Source organism: Callorhinchus milii, unplaced genomic scaffold, assembly GCF_018977255.1.
Source record: "Callorhinchus milii isolate IMCB2004 unplaced genomic scaffold, IMCB_Cmil_1.0 Scaffold7, whole genome shotgun sequence".
NCBI lineage: Eukaryota > Metazoa > Chordata > Chondrichthyes > Chimaeriformes > Callorhinchidae > Callorhinchus > Callorhinchus milii.
Genome location: NW_024704748.1, coordinates 9,112,969 through 9,135,618, shown reverse-complemented (window position 1 = coordinate 9,135,618; position 22,650 = coordinate 9,112,969). Strand labels below are relative to the sequence as shown.

Sequence of the window (22,650 nt, the reverse complement as noted above, 5' to 3'; positions counted from 1 at the left end):
CCTTCTCCAAATGTTTAGTTTTGGGATGAATTTGAATTCAGACAGATCCTGTTCAAGCCTGTCTACAATTTGTAATGTGCTAGAAATGGTTTCCAAAATAAACACCAATTGGAAAAGTCTCTAATATCTAAAATTGTTTAATAACAGGTCAGTTATGTTTAACTGATTATGTTGGACAGCTTTCAATAATCTTCATTGGACCTTTCTCTGCTGTTACAGTTCTGAGACAACATTGTAAACTTAGGTTTTTGCTTTTCCTTCTAAATATAATTTTTAAGGTTCATTTTCCATACTTATTGAATTTATCTGAATCCATGCCTTTGGCTTAAAAAGGTAAGGACACTGCCTGGCTTTCACCTCTTCCTCCCACCCCCAAACTCAACATAGCAGGAAACACGAGGGCCTGTATAAACCACATTACCCCAGTTCATCAGGAAATTGTAGGAGATTAGGGTTCAGAGGTACTTTTGGCAATAGAAATGTGATTTAATTTAAAACAAGGAATAACGTAGAGTAGCACCATTGCAGAACAGAGATAACTCCACAAAACTGGTCATTCATTTAATGGCTGTTTCAGACATTTTGTGCGAATAGGCTGCAGTGTTCGCCTATAAATAGTCACTTTACAGTAAATCCTGCTAAGTGCTTTGACATGGTTTAACAATGTGATAAAGCACGATATCAATGGCAAGGATTATTGTAAGATCACCAGTCAAACATTCTACTGAAATGATCAGGTCACAATCTTCAGGATAATTTGAAATGTATTGACACAATCTTCAACTTCTTGAAACAAAGTATAGCAAGAATTTGAAAAGAGCCCAATTTTCTGAATAAGGGAAGACACGACGGGGCAATAGCTACAACAGGGTTATGTTTGAGGTGTACCTCAAAATTAATAGTAACACTACTTTAGACCAGTGGGTCTTGAGAAAGGAACAGAAAGGGAGAGAACAGAGCTAAACTTAGTTCATAGTGCAGGATTTTTGCCAAGGTTTAGAGAAAAGTGAGCCCAATGTGTTTTCTCCTTCAAACTTACTAAACTTTACAGAAATGCTTTTTATTTCCCCCTGCCAATAAATATACCCCAGAACAGAAAAAAGTCATGCTTTGTGACATCCAATTTTTATTAGGTTTAGCAGGGTTTCATGTTCATAACACAAACAGATCACTGATGATTTTATTCTAATTACACTTCTGTACTCCTATACAAATTTCAAAAGCGGACCAATACTCTACACCCCTTTGGAGTACCTTCTTGTTATTCCTTCAGTTCCTGAGTTATTCTATTCATAGCTACTACAGGTTATAACGCAGTTCAGCTTGGTAATTAAATACTATCATTTAGAATAAAACATGATAGCACAGTGATGTCTGTCTTGCTGGTTAATTCTTTTCGTCATACCACCACTTGTCCACTACAATACAAAAAAAATTGTGTTAACAGATCATTAGCTTCAACAAAGATTTACTAAAATACTTCACTATTTTACAAAATAAGATTCACAGAAGAAAATGTTTTGCTGACTTCAATCTCCCTAAACTAAAATGGTCATGTTTTATTTTAATCCAGAATATCTATGAAAGCATTTATATGTCAAGTACCACAGACCAGTTAGTTTACAGGGGTTAGTTGATTTTTTTATTAACTGATTTATTTTTACTGAAGCTACAACATTTTCAACATCAGTCAAAAAATGTACTTCAAACAAGAGTTAACTCAAGGTCTGCTTTGTGACACTCTTAACAAGACAGCAGACACCACTGGCATGCTAATATTTCATATGTAAAGGTTTATATCCTGTATCCTGTCAAACTTCCTGATGTTGTTGGACTTCAAATGTCAAGGCTCCAATCCGTGTTTAACAAACATTAATACCCAATTAATCAGTCTTTGCAATGCTAAGCGCCTTGAGTTATCCTCCCAATGTGAAAGCTCAATATGATTGCAATCACAAAAGGAAAACAGATGAGTCTTAAAACCTTCCAATCAACTGTATTATCACTTTTACAGACTGCAAACAGTTTCTTGAAAGGTGAATTGAAGTTGCTCTCTGAGCTATGTAATAGGATAATTATTTACAGAGGAACTTATAATCACCTTTGATTGCAATACAAAAATCTCATTGAAGAGGCAAACGCTTTGAATCTCAAATCACTTAAGGTTTAACTGATGGGAGCGCCCGAAACTGTTTATTCCCAATCAGTGAACAGTGGCTGACACTTTATGAACAGAACATAGCACATGATAAGTCACACAGCAGTAATGCAGGGTTCAGTAACAGAGCAGCTCAGCTGGCAGTATGAGATTTAAGTGTAGATGTTTTTTTCATCTCCCTCCGTAAATCTGTTTAGCTACATTGGCAGGACCTACAAATCCACCAAGCTAAACTTAGCAAGAAAATTCAGAAGTTGAACCTCACTGAACATTTCATGCAACTCGAATACCTGTCCTGTAGTCATAAAATGTAAAGGAAGCACATACCATCTGCTGAAATTGATTGAGCCACTCCGCACGGCGGCACCTGTAAAACAAAAACATTTTATATCAACGTCCCTCATGTTTACATGGTTTGGTGCTGAGCACTGCATACATAGTTGACCCTTTAAACAGATAGAATAACTATTACCTGCCAAGGATTTTAATGTCAGGAAAATTAATACTGCTGATGCCAACACTTCTAAACCTACCTCTCCCGAAGGCGGTGATTTCAGACACCCACAGCTCTCCACTACTTTGCCAAAGTGCCAAATCACTCGCATGTCAGCGACTGTTGTCTTTTCTATCGAATTGTGGTGGGGTGTGACCCTATTCACACACATTTGCTACCAAGAGATAGAGATCAGGAAGCCAAATCATAGCAAGCCTGCTCCATACTGACTGAGATCAGCAAACTCAGCGGCAACCAGGGATCATATGTAGGACTCAGTATCATACCATATCGCACATATATACCAACCTGCTCGTTCAATTTCATCTTATTACATATCATTAACTATTGGCAGAAATGGTACACATCCACACAAGCTACAAGTGGTCATTCACTTCATGGGTGTTTGTGGGACACTGGGTGCACAAATTGGCTGCCGTATTCGCACACAAACACGGAGGCGCTACACTTTAGTTACACTGTTCAGAAGAGTGAAGAGAACACTTACCTTCTTCACGATTTCTTCTGCAGCTTCTGCAGAGCTGTAGAAAGGACTTTTGGTCGCAGTAGTATTTGTACTGAGGAGAGAACAAAATTGAAGCAGACTTTAAATTGATCAGTTGATCAGTTAACTTGGCTCGGGCTTGCCTTCGGATCACAGTAAAAAAACTGGAGATAATTTTTTTTAACATACAGGGTGTCCACAAAGTCCTGTTACCCCATTTTTTTTCTACAGTGCATTGACCAACAACTGAAACGTGAAAAAGTGATAATTGTATTTAGAAGTACTTAATTGTATTCAGTACAAGTGTTTAATTGTATTTAGACGTCCAAAGGATGGGTGTGAGTGAGCGCCAACATTTTCATGACAGATAATGATCCGTCACCATGTTCTGTGCCACATCTTCTAAACATAGATGGAGTGATGAGGCGAAATGCATCCCTGAAAGCTTGTTTCAGCTCCTGTTTTGTAACAGGGGTAACAGGACTTTGTGGACACCCTGTACAAAATGAAACATTCACAGCACCAGAAATGAGGAACACATTACACACATGAAAACTGCAGATCCCATCTTATCTCAAAAGTGAAAAACATTGAATGTTTTCCACACAAAAAGTGTTCCTCTAAAAAGACCAAGCCTGAAACTGAAAGTTGCTGTCCAGTTTAACTTGCCTTATCATGCTGATCGTTGACTTTGCCAGTCTTTGTAAATAAAGTTAGTTATTACTCCCAAAACAAACACCAATTAAAGGACAAAATATTCCTCCTCCATGTGCCCCCCAGCAAATTACAGAACCAAGGTGTTGACATCTGTGACCTGTTAACTCCATACAGACCTGTCTTCTCCATCTGTTCAGCAGACTCCAGTCTGCTCCACATCCCCGAACCTGTCCACCCCGCCGTTGGCTGTCAGACCTTCAGCCTTTCTGCCCCTACTCTTTGGAACGTCACCCCACAGTCCCTCCGCCTCCTTCAAGGCCCATCTCATGACCTTCCTCTTAAACTTTGCCTTCGCTCATCCTCCTACCCCTACCCTCCCTGTCCTCCACCCCTCATAATCCTAACCCCCAGCTCAGGTCCAATTCCTTGACTATCTGATGCCTTGGGACATCCTCCCAACATGAAAAGCGCTATGCAAATGTAATTTGTTGTTGGTGGTAAAGTTATCTGGTGCATTCAATGTGCTTCAGTTGGAATGGGAGACAGCTATTCTCATTTCAAGATTAGCATTTAAAGATTCTCAATTTGCTTTGTTGAAAACAAGACCTGTATCTCCTTTTGCGCTCAGCAGCACTCACCACATTCAGGAGCGGGGTGGGGGAGAAATGGCCTTGTTTCACCCTCCGTCAACGCTGTTCTGTAACATGCTGGCCTTTGTCAATACCTCGCATTTTCTACTCACATGCACAAGTTAGAATATGACCGTCCACTGATCGTTTCCACACTTACCAGTCAATGTCTCTCTCCTTGGATTTGTTCATAATAAGCTTTTTCCAGAACTCATGAGTACTCTTGATTACAGCATGGGCAAATTCCTGAACACAGATCAAACTTGTCATGTACAATAAATAGACCGTGGCTTAACTTAAGTCATCAGGCTGTCAATATCCCGACCGCATTTATTTATTTATTTAATACATATGCCGAACTCAACGCTCCTGATAACTCATCACTGAGGCTGTTTATAGGACATTATTTTGTGCTGCCCCTCCAGCTCGGATGCCAAGCCAGTACATTCTCCTGAAGCGAAAGGCGTTACTGTATAAATGTAAATTTGTATTACTAATAATACTTGCATTTGATATGGTGCCTTATCATGTCGTTGAGACGTCTTAAAGCATTTTGACTGTATATTTTGTGTTCACCTACAAAATAGTTACTGTACTTTACAGTAAATCCTATGAAGCAATTTGAGACATTTAAGACGCCATAAAAATGCAAGGATATAAGCAAGAAGTAGACAGGTACATTAAAGGTAAAGGCCTGAAGGGGTACATGGAGTGGGATTGAATGAACAGCTCGCTTTAAAATGATGCAGACTCAATGAGCCGAATGGCATCCTCCTGTGCTGTAAATGTCTATGTTTCAAATACTCACCTTATCCTTGTAATTGGCGTCAAATGCAAACTGGTTTTCCGGTTTCCCATCAGGCACCTTGTACCTTTTGAACCAGTCAACTGTGGCTTCCATGTATCCTGGCTTTAGTCTCTTTACATCACAAATATCTGATTAAACAAACAAAAACGGTTGATATTAAAACTAACCTAAATGACTTAAGACTAAGTGCTTCACATTCAAATATACTCCAGCATAAAAACTTTAGCGAGTAGGAACCCAGAATATACTGTATTGTGACTATATTTTGTGGGCAAAACACGTCAGCCAATTGCGCACAGCAGTGTCCACAAACATTCGTGGATTGAGTGACTGATTTTATTTGGGGATTGTTGGCTAGAACACTGGGAGAGAGAAATTCCCTTCTCTTTTCGAATGGGATCTTTATTATCCACCTGAACAGGCAGACAGGATCTCAGTTTAATGTCTTATCTGAAGGATGGCACTTCTGACAAAGCAACACTCTCCACTTTGGCTAAGCAGACTTGTTTAATTCCATTCTGGCCATTCCTTTATTCCAACAAAATGGAGACTGCTTTAAGCTGTTACCACATCAATAACTTACACAACACACTTCTAGTAGATCGAACGTTTCATCAGAAAGCACCTAACAAATATAACAGGAAAGGAAGAATGAGCAGAAATAAGGGAGAAGGCAGGAATAAATCAAACATATCGACCAAAAGCACTGTTGAAAAGATACCTATTTTGAAGAACGGAGAAAGTGAACAAGGCAAAGAGGAGTTGAAAGACAATTCAAGAGTGCAGAAGTAGGGCTGTGCTCGCTGAATGCTTGATCACTGAGAGTTTACAATATTCCAAGCATCAGAGGATAAATATTCCCATATGTGTAGAGATTTATAAAGGATAAATCACAGAATGCTGGAAATTCACAGCCGGTCATTCAACACATGACAACAAAAGTGTGATCCTTCATCAAAATACCGTGGGTCGCCAGTAAAAACAAAAGTGGTCACTCAATCCATGGCTGCTGTGCGTAATTGGCTACTGCGTTTTGCCCACAAAATGATATTCACCCACAAAACATGATATATTATACATGACAAGACATATGCTATATCAAATGCAAGGATTCTTCTTATTAATAATAATACTCTGGAACATTATCACAGTGAAGTCTCAGGTGCTGTGCACTGTAAATATGTACCATTGAAACAGTTTGCTTCAGGATCCTCAACATTGATCGCAATAAGTTTCCAGTCAGTTTCACCTTCGTCAATCAAAGCTAAAGTGCCCAGAATTTTTACCCGGATCACTTCTCCTGTTGAACAAACCTATATGGAGACAAAGAAATAGAGCTTCAGCTTTCAAACCAAACTTACTTCCAATGCATTCAGGTCTGGTCTGGGAATGAGACAGGAAAACTAAGAAAAATCCTTATAATTTGATACAGCGCCTTTCACGTCAAGAGGACATTTCAAAGTCCTTTACAAGATATACTGTAAAGTGCAGTGACTGTGTATTTTGTCGGCGAAACATGGCAGCTAATTTGCACACAGCAATGTCCCACAAACAGCCATGAAATGAATGACAACAACAACTTGCACTTATATAGTGCCCTCCACGCAGGGTGGCGTCTCAGAGCGCTTAACAGTAGGGAGCCTGACTCTGAGCCGGGGGGGGGGGGAGGTGGCCATGAGCAGTCGAACAGGAAAGCTTTCAGGCAGGACTTGAAAGAGGGGAGAGAGGGAGCAAGGCGGTGGGATTGAGGGAGAGTGTTCCAGTTTTGGGGCGTAGTGGCTGAAAGCACGGCCACCAATGGTGGAGCGGAGGGATGAGTAGGAGGCCAGTGCCAGTTGAGTGGAGGCGCCGGGTGGTGGATTGGGGAGTGAGGAGGTCGGAGAGGTAGGGAGGTGCCAGGGAGTGAATGGATTTGAACACCAGAGTGACCAATTTATCTGGAGGATTGTTGGCCAGGACACCAGATGAGAGAAACCCCCTTTTCTGTTTCAATGTAGTACCATCGTCCACCTTGGTTTAACCTATTATGCATTGGTGTGAAAAGAAATTATGTGGGTCCCAATCCCGATGTGGGACTTGAATCCACAACCTACTAACTCGGAGGCAAGAGTGCTACCAACTAAACCAGCATTTAAAAATGTAGATTTTTCCTATTATTTCACCCACCCGTCCGCCAACAGAATTCAGAGTTGAATACTAGAAATAATACTAAAACGTGAATAAAACTATTTGCTTGATAATTCTAAACTTACTTTTTTTCAAAAAAAATCCTTTCACAATCTCTTGCCAAGTCCCTGCAGGTTTCTGGATGTGAAAGTGACAGAGACAGCAGCCCACTCAACAACTAATTAAATTGAGAGACATCAAGCTGGGCGATACAACCCAAACCCCCTCACTTGGGAGAGATTCAGGTTCGGAAGAGATTCAGGTTCGAGCAAATAGGGACCACACGAGAATAGCACAATGGGCGTTTGTAGGAACGTTGCTGTGTGCAAATTGGCTGCCGTGTTTCGCCCACAAATACAGTCACCGCATTTCACAGTAAAATCCTGTGAAGTGTTTTCAGAAGTCGCCACAACGTGATACAATGCTGTATCAAAATTCAAGGATTATTATCTAGCTCAGCAGTTGGCATAATTCCCTATGACGATGCTCTTCCCCAAAACCGATTTGCATAAATACAAGTTTCTCTTCCGCACACAGACACAGAACAGAAACAAAATGACAACTCTTTCTTGTAAATTCACTTTGATTTCCCTTAAACTGGGCTCGGTTTAAATTTGGGATTTACTGTGCTCTCTCTTCTCCTCCCCCTGTGGATTCAACATGACACCAAGGCAGGAGAGAACCATCTCATTGGGGCTAAGTTCTCGATCTTAGGCGTGTGATGTAGGCAGGTAACTAGCAGGGGATTTTCTGTTCATGCCCATCTGGAATAATGCGTTCAGGTTTGGGCAATGCATCTCAGGAAAGATATATTGGCCAGCAAAGAGTTGTCTAGGAACAATCCCCAACATCACCAGTGGCCCAACAAGTGGGGGGGGTGGGGGGCAAAGGGGCGGGAGTGGGAAAAGGATGGCTGAAAGCTTGCCCCCAGACAGTGGGGTGGACCGAGCAGGGCACACGAAAGAGCTGTTAGCTGAGTGAACGGAACGACTGCGTCAGAAGGTTGTATGGGAAATGGGGACCATCTATCCTCGACTACTGGATTGGCATGGAACACTGATATGAACAGTGTCCGTTTCATGTCCGCTGCCCCTGATCCAACAATCGAGGACTGATTAAACTATAACAAGGATATACAACTCCAGAGAGCTGTTGGAAAGAAGCGAATATTGAAGAGAAAGCGAGTTGAGTGGGAGTACATCATTTCCACTGCACCTTGGTTCCAATTTCACAGACGTCAATGGGATCATCGTCTCCATTGCAGTTGGTGGATTCGTCTTTGTGTTTTGGGTCTTCCCAAGTCTGTTGGAAATAAAACATCAGGAATTATCTTCAGACACTGGAATTCCCTAGAATTCTACTTTGGGCCATTAATGCTTCTCTTTGACTGGGACCCACTGCAATGCCTTCGCATCCATTCACACAAAACTTCCATTTAATTCTTGCAAACCCATCAGTCGCTCCCCACAATCCAGGCCTTCACACTATCACTTAATACAATGTAATAATAATAATCCTTGCATTTGATACAGAGCTTTTCACCTCTTCTAGGCGTCTCAAAGCGCTTCACAGAATAGACGTAAAATGAATTAACTGTATATTTGTGGGCGAAACCCGGCAGCCAATTGCGCACAGCAGTGTCCCACAAACAGTAGTGGATTGAAATGACCAATTTATTATTGTTTTTCTTTCTTGAGGGATTATTATCAGGCGTCTGGAGTAAGGAAACTTGCCCAAGGTTTCACCCTGCCGGGAATCGAACTCAGGTCTCTCGCTTGCAAAGCGAGTGCTCTAACCACTGAGCTACAGGACTCCACTGTGCTAGGGCTGTTGTCAGAGTCACCGCCTTAACAATAACTTACCACCACCTTAATTCTCCTACAACCCTTCACAGTTAACAGTGGCTCAGTTCACTTCCCACACAATTCGCCCTACTATGCGTGGTTAAGTTTTTAGCCTGTTCCCACCCACTCACTCCACCTGGTTGCTCTCTCAATGCCCACTTTTAAAGCCTGCCTTAAGATACATCTTTTCAACTAAGCTTTAATTCCTCCCTGCCCCCTCGGCGATTACCAACATCCCACCCCCACAACATACACACACACTCCTCAGCTCCTTTCATCCACCTCCCTGGTCAGTTGTGTGAAGTACTCTGAGATATCCTCCCAATGTGAAAGTTATACAAATACAAATGTAATTTGTTGTTGTTGCTGGAATAAATGTGATTTGTTGATGGATTCTGATTGCTGACTAACCAGCCAGAATAAATTAATGGTTTCAGTCGATAGATTTTTGTTAGGTAAGCGTATGGAAGGAATATGGAACAAAGGTGGATAAATGGAGTTGAGGTACAGATCAGCCAATGGCGGAACAGACTCAAGGGGCTGAATGGCCTCCTCCTGTTCCTATGTTCCCAGTCTAAGTTCACTTAGCTTCACGATAAGCCCTGTTTCCATTCCTACCTGTGGAAGAGCCCCGTAGTTCCAAATGTATCCCTTGTGAGGAAAAATATTCGCCACGAAACGCAAGTTTCCTTTCTTCACATCTTGTTTGATAGGGTTCAGCGGCTCCTTGGTTGCAATCTGTAAATACAGAAAACGACACAGGATTATTCCTGTGAAAGCCTTCCTATTGAGGAGCATCCAACAAGTCCTCCTCCACTCACTCCCTGCCCAAAAGATCCCAGACAGACATTTGTTAGGTCAGGATATCAAGGGATATGGAACAAAAGCCGGGTGGGTAAGTGGAGTTGAATGTTCCTGCCTAACACTGCTTTGGGATGTGCATCAACTGAGTAGAAGACTTAGCATCCTCCCCCAAGCCTCCAATGCTGCCACTATCAAACCAGCTGCCCAAGAGTTAAGTGACAGCTTCCCAGTGAGAAGACTCTCATAATACCAGACCCCATCTCTAACACCACAGTTCAGCCTCTCTACCCGCGCCCCTAACACCCCCATCTCTAATACCATCCCTCACCAGAGAGGAAAGCACCTGTTTTCCCTAAGAAACTCGCTGGATTATAAAATAATCTTTACCTGTGACACAGAATCTACACTGTCCATGCACTTCAATGCGCCTCCAGTTTTGAGGCTAGAAAGTTGAGTGGAAAGAAAACAAATTACCTCCATCTTCCCGTTGGTCCAGCGAGGAACCTCCACCACCATGTTGAACACATTCTGAAGAGAATGAGAATGAACGAAAACAAGTTTAAATGTAATAGAATTCACGTTCGTACAGAGTCTTTCACATCTGGAGGACATCCAACAGTGCTCGATGGATACCTGAGCAGGGGGGGTAAAGAATGGGCGAAAGGTGACCGAAAGCATGGTCAGAGAGGTATATTTAATGGCAGACCTTGAATGAGGTGAGGGAGGAAGAGTATCAGAAGAACTCCAGGATGGAGCTTAGCTCAATTTACATTTATATAGCGCCTTTCACATCGGGAGGACGTTCCAAGGTTGTGGACAGTCAAGGATGTGCACCTGAGCTGGGAGTTGGGATCAGGAGGGGTGAAGGGCAGGAGGGAAGGGGGACCAAAGGCGCGGTCAAAGAGGTGGGTCTTGAGATGGGCCTTGAAGGAGGGATGAGCGAGGGGGCAGATAGGCTGAAAGCATGGTTCAAGTCATGATGTGGCCTTTGAACCGGCAACTGCCCCACCCTGAGATGCTGGCCAGGACACTGGGGGGGAAAGAGAGAGAGAGAGAAAAACTCCCTTCTCTTTTCGTATTTAACATCCACCTGAACAGGCAGACGGAACCTCAGTTTAACATCTCATCCAAAGAACAGACCCCTAGCACTGTAATGGAGTGTCAGCCTGGACTATAAGTTTAAATCCCCCCCACGTGGGTGTTGAACCCCAACCTTCTGACCCACAGGGAGAGAGTGCTACCGGCTGAGCTGTGCTGATCTGAACCAGGTTGCTGCAAACAGTCAAATGTAATACGGGGAGGATTTGAGTCAAATCCACAAAGATGAAAAAAAACCTTCTACCTGAAGGAAAGGGCATCAGTAAAACGATAGTTAAAAACAATTTCCGCTACATTATTGTTCCCCTCCACAATCAGATTTAAACAATGTTGCCATGCAGTTTTTAAAAATAACACAGTAAAACTCGCACCATGTTTATAAATAATATAATTGCTCCACCCGAGTCCCATTCAGTTTCACTTACATTTCTTTACACTACTCATATTAATCACCTCCTAACTCGTAACGCCGCTCCTGACGACACATGCGCAAAAGAACTTCATTTCCCGCAATTCAATGCGATTCCAAGGCTTGCACCTGGTATGGGTGCCTGCGGTGACGGGTCAAAACACAATGAATTGGAGAAACAGTCTTGACCCGTCGCTGCATGTGCACTTAGCGGCTGAATTAAATTACACATGCGCAGTGTTGATTATTGATTAAATCGGATTTTATACGACTTCTACAGTTTGCCTACAACTTTGACTCAATGCGAGTCATATTAAATGTTATAGCCCCACTGATACACCTTAAGTGAATTTTACTGTGATACTGGCATTTGATATTGTGCCTTTCACTTTGAGGAAGTCTCAAGGTGCTTTACGGAATTTCCAGTAAAGACCTGCAATAAACCACAGCTTTCGGCACCGGCAAGTGATCAGTTACAGCTCAAAGCTTTTGCATAGCCAATTACATGAGTGGGTGGCCACACAGGAAGTGCTCAGCTCAAGCTGCAGAAAGCTAAGCACAATCCTCACAAAGACAGACATAACCTTTTCTTATGATAATCCTTGCATTTGATATAGTGCCTTATCACATCGTTGAGACGTCTTAAAGGCAATCAACTAATAACCAAGGTCCTACTTACTGCTAGATAAACTAGGCATGTGGGTTAAGGAAACTTGCCTAAGGTTTTGCCCCACCCGGAAATCAAACCCAGGTCCTCTCGCTTGCGAGTCGAGTGCATTAACTACTATGCTACAGGATTCCACGATTTTAGTAGCCAAGCTCATCAAAGCCTATACGATCTGAAGCAGCAATCCAATTTAGCTCAGGACAGCACCCTAGCTCCCCCACTGCACAGATTAAGATTACAGCACTTCGAAGGACAAAAATATCCTCCGCTGATTAGGTAAACGCTATTGAAAGCATTTGCAGCAACTGAGTGATGTCTCAACCTTTGTGTGGCGAGGCTGATTGCGCCATGCAGTGCTGACCTGAGACAATGCAAACAGAAAGCATAGGATGTTTGGAAACATTATTGCTTCATCTAAACTTGCGACTACACTTGCAACAAGAATATAGGGATTTTCCACTGTAGGTCAAAATATTAAGAGGCAACCTGATCAATGTCTGCTTAATAACAATACTAATCTTTGCATCTGATGCAGCACCTTATCATGTTGTTGAGACGTCTCAAAGCTCTTCACAGAATATATTGTAAAATGGATTGACTGTGTATTTGTGGGTGAAACGTGGCAGCCAACTGCACGAGGGGGTGTCCCACAAACAGTCATGGATTGAGTGACCACATTGTTTTTCCTGTGGGGGTGGGTGGGGACTTTTTAGAGGGATTATTACCCCCGGAAAACAATCCGCTAATCGACTAACAAGTGGTTCCTGATTACTTCTAGATAAACAGAGGAGTGTGGAGTAAGGAAACTTGCCTGAGGTTTCGGCCTGGCCGGGAATCAATCCTGGGTCTGCGAGGCTAACAAGCTACCCAGTTTGGGTAGCTCGCGTGGAGAGAAGCAACAGCACAGCCCCTTTCTGTGCTGTAACGTTTGGCAAATCTATAACCATTGCTACATCCACTCGAGTTACGAGCAGTGACAACAACAAAAACAAGTTGTTGAGAGGTTCCATTTGGTCTCTGACACTCAACCTGAGTACCTTGACATCAATTAACTCATCTGAAGGGCAATTCCAAAGATTGTGGTTGCCAAACATTCAGGAAGTTAATGACATCCCCCTCCCCCCACATCCTACATGGCCTCTGCAGGAACTGTCCACATCCAAACACTTCCGGCAGAATACTATTAAAGGGTATAATATTAATAATAATCCTTGCATTTGATATCTGAGGAAAGAGCAGAGAGACTGGAGTGGAGAATGGGATTTGAGTGGAGAGCTCCAGTGAGGGAGTGAGCACCAGCACAGACACAATGGGGTGATTGACCTGCTTCTGTGCTCTAAACTTTCTAAGTTTCTTTGTCCACGATCCAACTCGTGTGGTTTCCACAAGTTTATTTGTGGAATCCCGGCCCACAAGAAAACCACAGCTCCAATCAACAGTGAAGTGAGAGCAGGCTCCGTACTATTCAGTCCTACATTAATGTATGACAAGTCAATGAACATCTCATGGACGAGGCTCGACAGAAAGCAGAGCATCAGTGAGCAGTAATCTCTGCCTCGTCATTTCAGCCTTATACATATAGACAATCAGAGTTATGGTTGTAACAACTTGCATTAATATAGCACTGTTCATACAGGGTAGCATCTCCTGCCACATGCTTGTCCCTTCCACCATTGGCAGCCGTGCTTTCAGCCACTTCGCCCCAAAGCTTTGGAACTCTCTCCCCCAATCTCTCTGCCTTGCTCCGTCCTTCCCCTCTCTTAGATCATGCCTGAAGACCTTCCTCTTCGACCGGACTTACGGTCACCTCCTCCCGGCTCAGTCAGGCACCACTACTGTTTGGTACTCGCTGTTAAGCGAGATGCTGGTCCACATGAAGGGCAGGATATAAATGCAAGTTGTTGTTGATATTAAAAGGCAACAAGAGAGCGATTAATTAAATTAAAGGACACAAATTAAAGGCAGTGAAATGGAACTAGAGTTGCTATTAGGGCTGATGGTGGAGTGGGCTCACCAGGCAGTGTGGCTTCCTCCCCCTCTCGTATTTATCACCTCATTTCTTTTGAACAGAAGGTGTTTTATTCAGGAAGCATTTCTGACCAGGACACCAATAACAGTATTCCTCATGTTTATTTTTATTTATAATCAATGTTTGGTCAGAAAATAAGACGACAGACGGGACAGGGTGGGCTTTGATACAAGAGGGCAATTTGTTCCTATTGAAAAAAGGGGAATTTTTGGTCAGCCAGGTATCTTGACACATGAAAACCCATGGCCATGCTTTAGAGTCTCCAAAAACAGTTTGAGAATTCCACAGATCAAAAAATCACAGAATTATACGACACAAAAAGAAGCCATTCGGCCCATCATGTCCACGCCGGCTCTTTGAAAAAAACTATTCAATTCAATCCCACTCCCCCGCTCTCTCCCCATAGCCCTCAACTTGTCCTCCCCAAATAATTATCTACTTCTCTCTTAAAAGTTGTTATCAAATCGGCTTCCACTAACCCTTTCAGGCAATGCATTTCAGATCCGAACAACTCGCTGTGTGAAAAAAATTCTCCTCACCTCCCATTTGTTTCTTTTAACAACTATTTTAAATCTGTGTCCTCGGGTTACTGATCCATCCTCCAGTGGAATTATTTTCTCCTTGTTCACTCTATCGAAACCCTTCATAATTTTGAAAACTTCTATTAAATCTCCTCTTAACCTTCTCTGCTCCAAGGAGAATAATCCCACCTTCTCTAGCCTCTCCTGATAACTGAAACCCCTCATTCCTGGTACCATCCTGGTAAAGGTCCTTTGCACCCTCTCCAATGCCTTGACATCCTTCCTACAGTGTGGTGCCCAGTGCTTTATAAAGGTTCATCATAACTTCCTGACTTTCGTATTCTATGCCCCGATTTATAAAACCTAGTATCTCGTATGCTTTTTCAAGAGCTTTATCTACCTGTCCTGCCACCTTCAAAGATTTACTTATATGAACCCCCAGGTCTCTCCGTTCCTTCATTACCTTTAAGATTGTACCATCTAGCTTATGTTGCCTCTCCTCATTCTTTCTCCCAAAATGCATCACCTCGCATTTATCTACATTACAACAACAACAACATTACATTTGTATAGCGCCTTTCACATTGGAAGGACGTCCCAAGGCATTAAACTTCATCTGCTATGTGTCTGCCCATTTCACCGGTCTGTCTATGTCCATTTGCAGTCTGCTACTATCCTCCTCACTGTTTACTACTTTTCCTAGCTTAGTATCATCTGCAAACTTGGAAATTGTACTCCCTATACCAAAATTCAGGTCAATTATATAGATTAAAACAGAAGTAGTCCCAATACTGATCCCTGAGGACACCATTGCACACTTACCTCCAGTCAGAAAAACAACTGTTCACCACCATCTCTGCTTTTGTCTCCCAGGCAGTTCTGTATCCACGCTGCCACTGTCCCTTTAATACTTCTATTGTCTCATGTGCCACATTATCAAACGCCCTTTGAAAATCCATATAAACAATATCAACTGCACTACCTTCATCCACCCTTTCCGTTACTTCATCAAAAATACATAGGGAATTTCCACTTGTTTGGTCTTTCAAAGTCCACGCCCACTCCCAAGATGACCTCTGGAGATAAAATAACGCCACACTCATTTTATTCGAGGCTTGGGGACCCTGGCTAAACTTGTGTGAAAGAAAGAGGAGGGGCAGAAACAAAACAATTGAATTGCTTAAAACCCAGGAGAGGAAATGGGAACATTTTTTAATAGTGGAACCAGAGGTCAAGAAGACAAATAGACAGGAACAATAAGGTTCAGCACGAAAGTTACGATTTCTGGAATAGAATTGTGTTTAGGCCTATTACACAATGGGAAATGGGCAGGTTTCTAATCAAAGCACCACTGGAGAAATAATCATAATAATAATTGTTGCAATTAATTGTTGCGCCGTATCACGTCATTGAGACATCTCAAAGCGCTTCACAGAATATACTGTAAAGGGAATTGACTATTTTGTAGGCGAAACACTGCAGCCAATTGTGCACAGTGATGTCCCATAAACAGTTGTCGATTAAGGGAACTTTTTTGTGTGGTAGGGGAGGGATTATTACCCCCGGAAAGCGATCCACCAATTGACTAACAACCAGGTTCCTACTTACTGCTAGGTAACCAGAGGCGTGTGAAGTAAAGAAACTTGTCTAAAGTTTCACCCTTCCCTGGAATCGAACCCAGCTCCTCTCGCTTGCGAGGCAAGTGTCCTAACCACTACGCTACAGGACTCCAAGAAGTAGAGGTTAGGTTGGGGTTTAAAGCCTACAGAGTGTAGAATGGAAGGAAGGAAAGACTGAGGAGAACCAATTTGAGGAGCTGGGAAAAAAAGAGCTGGAGATGAAACGCTGAGTATAGATTTCATAGCCTAAATACTTGGGTGTGTCCCTGAATGCTTAACCACACGTATCTACCTCAAAAGATTATGCTCCACAATGCTGAAACGTGTCTTTATAATATCTCCCTGACTAGAACAAGTTTTGTTTGGTAGTCTTAGGACTTACAGCCAAATTTCCTTCAACCAAGAGCTCTTCCCACTGGACTCTCTAATACTCTCAATTGGAGGTAATTAGAACCCAGATTCTTTCCCAGGCCCTTAAATTATCAAACTTTTGCTGTGAAAACTCTCTTGAAATAGCTGTGTGGCAGCTTTGAAGCTCCCAACAGTTGGGGGTGTATTCCTGACACCCTGTTATTACATCGCAAACCTTTTCATCCCCAGTTCAAACCAACAGTAGCCGTCTCTAATGGGTGGGATGCCACCAACCCACACCATCTGGGGACAATTGTGGTGTGGATCACGACACTATATTCAGAGGACATGAAGCCTCACCAACAGGGCTGTGCCTTAAAACCAGTCCCTATGATTTGTTTTTCTAAAAAACGTTTTGGTCAGCCAAGTGTCGGACAAGTGTAGCCAACTGCGCACAGCAGTGTCCCATCACCGTGCTGAAGAGTCTCCGAACCAAACTTGAGAATTCCATGCATCCCACCGACATATGGAAATTTCAAAGATAGACTGTTAGAATGGAATGTGCACTCTCTCTCCCTCTCTTTCCCTGATTACCATCATTACTGCAAATTAATACTTCTCATTCTGGATATCCGCACTAACCCACAACAACAGCAGCTTGCAGTTATATTGCGCCTTTCACGTAGAATATCATCTCGCGATAGTGTTTTATTGCATAATATGGTACATGATGGCTGGAAGTCTGGACACGATTTAAGAGAGGGGAGCGGGGGAAAAGAACCTAAGAAAAACGATCTGCCATATAAATGCACCATAAAGAGTAGATGAGACACCAAGCTGCGGGCGGTGGGGAGAGGGGGACTGTGGAATCAGAGGAGGCAGCAAAAGTCCGACCAATAATAATAATAATCCTTGCATTTGATATAGCGCTTTTCACGTCTGGACCAAGATAGTCTGATGGGGCAGGAACATGGGCTGATGACTGGCAAATGAAGATCAATACAGATCAATGCAAGCCTTGGCAAAGGGCTTAGATGACTTGCACCACACGGAGGAAAGTGCAGTGATAATATCAAAAGGAGAAAGCTAGATAGCTGACAACCCCAGTAGGAACGGGACTAAGAAATTTAATAATAATAATGTCTCAAAGGGCTTCACAAAATATACTGACTGTTTATTTGTTGGGTGAAGCACAGCAGCCAATTGGGCACAGCAATGTCCCACAAACAGTCATAGATTTAGTGACCACATTATTATTGGGTGGAGCTCGTGTCAGAAACACTCCAAATACACTTCTAATTGAAACAAGTTGCCCTGTTCTATCAAAGCACCTCCTGCCTGCAGTCTTATTTTCCAGGCTAAACACTGATTGTAAATAAAAATAAATGTGGGAAATACTCGGGGAAAGGGAATAGGAAAATTGTTGTTCTGAGAGCTGACCCATTCACTGCTCTGTTATTGGTGTCCGGTTAGAAACACTTCCTGAATAAAACACCTTTGATTTGAGGCTGTTCCACCAGTTTATTGGATCTCATAGAATCATAGAATATTACAGCACAGAAGGAGGTCATTCAGTGTATCATACCTGTGCCAGCTCTTTAGAAGAGCTACCCAATCAGTCCTACTCCCCTGCTCTTTCCCCATATCTTTGCAAATTTTTCTTTTTCAAGTACCTATCCAATTCCCTTTTGAACTTTGTTATTCAATCGGTTTCCACCACCCTCTCAGGCAGTGCGTTCCAGACCGTAACAATTCAGAGCATCTCAGTAGATCTCTTAATCCCATTTCTCAGCCTTTTCCCCACACCCCTCTACACTCTTACATACTATTACTACTACGACTAATAATAATCCTTGCATTTGACATAGTGCTTTTCACGTCCTCTAGACGTCCCAAAGCGCTTCACAGAATATACTGTAAAGTGAATTGACTGTATATTTGTGGGCGAACGCGACAGCCAATTGCGCACAGCAATGTCCCACAAACAGTCGTGGATTGAAAATGACCAATTTATTATTGGTTTTTTTGGAGGGATTATTATTAGGCTCTGTGTGGAGTAAGAAAACTTGCCCAAGGTTTCGCCCTCTGCCTGGAATTGAACTCGGGTCTCTCGCTTGCAAGGCGAGTGCTCTAACCACTGAGCTACAGGACTCCACTACTACTAATAATAACAATAATACACGTATTTGATACACCTTATCATGTTGTTGAGACGTCTCAAAGTGCTTCATAGAATATATTGTAAAGTGGACTGACTGTATTTTGTGGATGAAACTCAGAAACCAATTCTGTGCAGCAGTGTCCCACAAACAGTCGTGGATTGAGTGAACAAAATGTAACCACCAGAAACCGAACCATCAATCGACTAACAACAAAGTTACAACTTACTGCTAGGTAAACAGAGGCGCGTGGAGTAAGGAAACTACTAGCCCAAGGGTTCGCCCAGGCGGGGAATCGAACCTGGATCCTCTCCTTGCAAGGCGAGCGCGCTAACCACTACGCTACTGGACTCCATGTACACCCGGGGCGACGCGCGGGCACCCGGGGCGACTCGCGGCCGCCCCGGGCGACGCACACAGAGTATAGCACACACACACATGGTACATAACAGGTGTGTTGTACATCCCAAATATCTATCTCCCTTTTAAATATCTCAATGGATTCTGCCTCTACAGCCTCCTGGGACTGTGCGTTCTATACATTCATAGCTTTCTGCGTGAAGAAATGTTTCTTGATTTCACTTCCAGCCATCCTACATCTGATTAAAATAATCGTCCTTGGATGTGTTGTATCACCTTATCACGTCGGCAACATATTTCGAAGGGGTGGAGGGCGTCACAAGATTTTTCACTCCATGACTGTTGTGGGACATTGCTATGTGCAAACTGGCTGCCGTGTTTCGCCCACGAAACACAGTCACTCCACTTTACAGTACATCCTTGGAGACAGGGCGACGATGTAATAAGGCAATATCAAATGCAAGAATTAGTGCTATGGTACAAAGTACATCAGAGATACGTTCTGTTTACGCAAGAGGGGGGGAAAAAACCTTTGAATCCTCTCAGGGAGGAAGAGGGAGAGGGAGAAGGGAAGAGGGAGACATTGAAATGAAATTACCTGACTTGGATCCGCGTACAATGGTATGTCGTGGAATGGAGAGATATAAACGCCCTCTGAGTTTTCTGGAAAAGGAAAGCAGTTGTAAATTGGGATGTTTTACACACACAACCCCCACTCTCACTCACTGCAGGTTAATCAATAGCCCCATTGACAGCAGCACCATTCAGCCCCTCCAACACATTCACTCCTGTGCAGACAGTCAGAAAGACAGAGTCAGTCAGACAGACAGACAGTCAGACAGACAGAGAGTCAGTCAGACAGAGAGAGTCAGTCAGACAGAGAGAGTCAGTCAGACAGAGAGAGTCAGTCAGTCAGTCAGACAGACAGAGAGTCAGTCAGACAGACAGAGCGTCAGTCAGTCAGACAGAGAGTCAGTCAGACAGTCAGTCAGACAGACAGAGAGTCAGTCAGTCAGACAGACAGTCAGTCAGACAGATAGACAGAGAGTCAGTCAGACAGTCAGACAGACAGAGAGTCAGTCAATCAGACAGACAGACAGAGAGTCAGTCAGACAGACAGAGAGTCAGTCAGTCAGACAGAGAGTCAGTCAGTCAGACAGAGAGTCAGTCAGTCAGACAGACAGTCAGACAGAGAGAGAGTCAGTCAGTCAGACAGACAGAGTCAGTCAGTCAGACAGAGTCAGTCAGACAGACAGTCAGTCAGACAGACAGACAGACAGGGGGGGGGGGGTGAGGCACGGTGCTGTCTGGGCTAAATAACACACACAGCAAACCAGGTCCATCCGCACTGACCTCCGCGAAAGGACCATCTGCCAAGAAACGGAGCGGAAAAGCGTCTCCACAACAACAACAACAACAACGGCGGCGGCGGCGGCAACAACAACAACAACAACAACGAGAAGCGGAACCGTTTGCGGTCGATGGGCGGAGAGGCGTCGCAACGAGACCCGACGAGAGGCGCTGCGCACACAATGCAACGATGATCATTGCCGACACGAGACTGAGCGAGTGACCGAGTTGCCGGAGTGCGGGCGGCGCTGCCGGTGCCGGTGCCGGGCGGTGGGTGGGTGGGTGGCAGCTGCTGCACACGTGGCCGCCCCCGGGGTCGGGCACCGGCAGCCGGAGCCCGGGGGGTCCCCCCCTCTCCCCCTCTCCCTCCCTCCCTCACTCACTCACTCAGGAACATGCGGTAACTCAGGGAGTTGCGGCAGCCGCGCTCCTCACTGCGATACGCGGCCATGTCGGTTGCCGGGCGCTGTGTGGCGGGGACCGGCGGTGCGCGCGCGGCTCTCGGGGCAGGAGGGCGGGACCGGGGCCGCGGCGGCCGGAAATCGGAAGGCGTTCGTAGCCCAAAGCCGCCCGAACGAACGCCGAAATAGCACGAAATAGCCCGCGGACGACCGCAAAATAGCCCGAACAAGCCCCGCCCCAAATAGCCCAAAAGCCGCCCGACATAGCCTAAAATAGCCCCCAAAAGCCGCCCAAAGTAACACACCGTACAGGAATCTGCCATATTAACAAACCCTCCTCCTCCCCATCTATTGGGTATCCACACATCATCCTCCAAAGCATAAAATGTGACTGTGACACAATGCCACCGGAGACCGTACCCATCCTCGCACACAAATATTAAAGTATTGATCGGGTGCGACGCGGCAAAGGACCTCAGGGTGACGCGGCGATACGAGGGAGGCTGGTGAACGCGAGGATGACCGAGCAGTTTATTGTCATCTCGGGCCTGGAGGGCGCGAGAGATTATAATGTGCGATACCTGCTTACTCCGCGTGACGATCAGGAGATCGGCTGGACCTTGCCCCGCGCTGATACTCACCAGGATGCTGAATAAATCCGGATCCAGCAAGCGAGGCGGGACAAGAACTTGCGGGACAACTTGTGGGACAAACTGACGGCCGGGAGCTCATTCCTTCCCACAACAGCCCCGACAGCACGGACACATTTCGGTTGCGTTCAGCAAACCACAACCAAGCAAGGTCTTTACCCTTGCTCATCAACATAGAAAACGGTCACTGCACTTTGCAGACGACGATAATAATGATCATCATCCTTGCATTTGATATTTTGCTTTGAGATGTCCTCCCCAATGTAAAAGTCACGGTATCAAATGTACCAGCGCAAGTGGCTGCGGCGTTTCTCCCACAAAATATACAGTCACTACACTTTACCGTATATCGTGTGAAGCGCTTTGAGATGTCTCAACAATATGATAAAGCACTATACCAAAAGCAAGAATTATTATTTTTATTAGTTCCATATTTGAGCACTATCCAGTGACCTATGGAGTGTGTAAACTGAATATACATAGTGAATATACAGTAAACTGACTGCATCTCTGACACAGAGTGGTCATATCTGTGCTTAATTCCCATCTACTGAAATACTTTTTGTTCAATTACTCACATCTTAATCCATAAAAGCGTCATTTTATTGTAAACCCGCAAGAAGTGAATACAATTCAGAAACATTTCCAAGTGCAACACTTTGTTTTGCAAACAATGTCAGCTTTTCTCAATCAATAACGGAAGATTTTCCACTCATTCCTTAAACCTGGCGCGAATTCCAGCAATAAAACATTAACTGACGCCGGCATTACGCAAGAATAAACAGTGCATGTAGGAATTCCCCCACCCACTCTATGTTCTTTTTACAATTAATTTTTATTTTCTGTTGTAGGTGAGTGGAGTGCAACAATGTCTTGACACCAGTAACTTCCTTCTCACTCCATCCCATGTTAACGGAAGATGTCACTGAACAGTGGCGACGGATTATTATCATGAAAATTATGGCGCTCATT

General features: G+C 43.9%; 1 protein-coding gene across 1 annotated transcript; it reads right to left on the bottom strand.

The window, feature by feature from the left end:
• Positions 1–1,114: 1,114 nt before the first annotated feature.
• LOC103182217 (inorganic pyrophosphatase-like) lies at positions 1,115–21,099 on the bottom strand. Its single transcript, NM_001292595.1, is given in 11 exon segments — positions 1,115–1,418; positions 2,486–2,525; positions 3,160–3,229; positions 4,603–4,688; positions 5,251–5,378; positions 6,437–6,563; positions 8,632–8,718; positions 9,879–9,998; positions 10,539–10,592; positions 19,876–19,940; positions 21,015–21,099. Coding segments are annotated over 11 exon segments (873 nt in total). The 5' UTR covers positions 21,079–21,099; the 3' UTR covers positions 1,115–1,386.
• Positions 21,100–22,650: the final 1,551 nt, after the last annotated feature.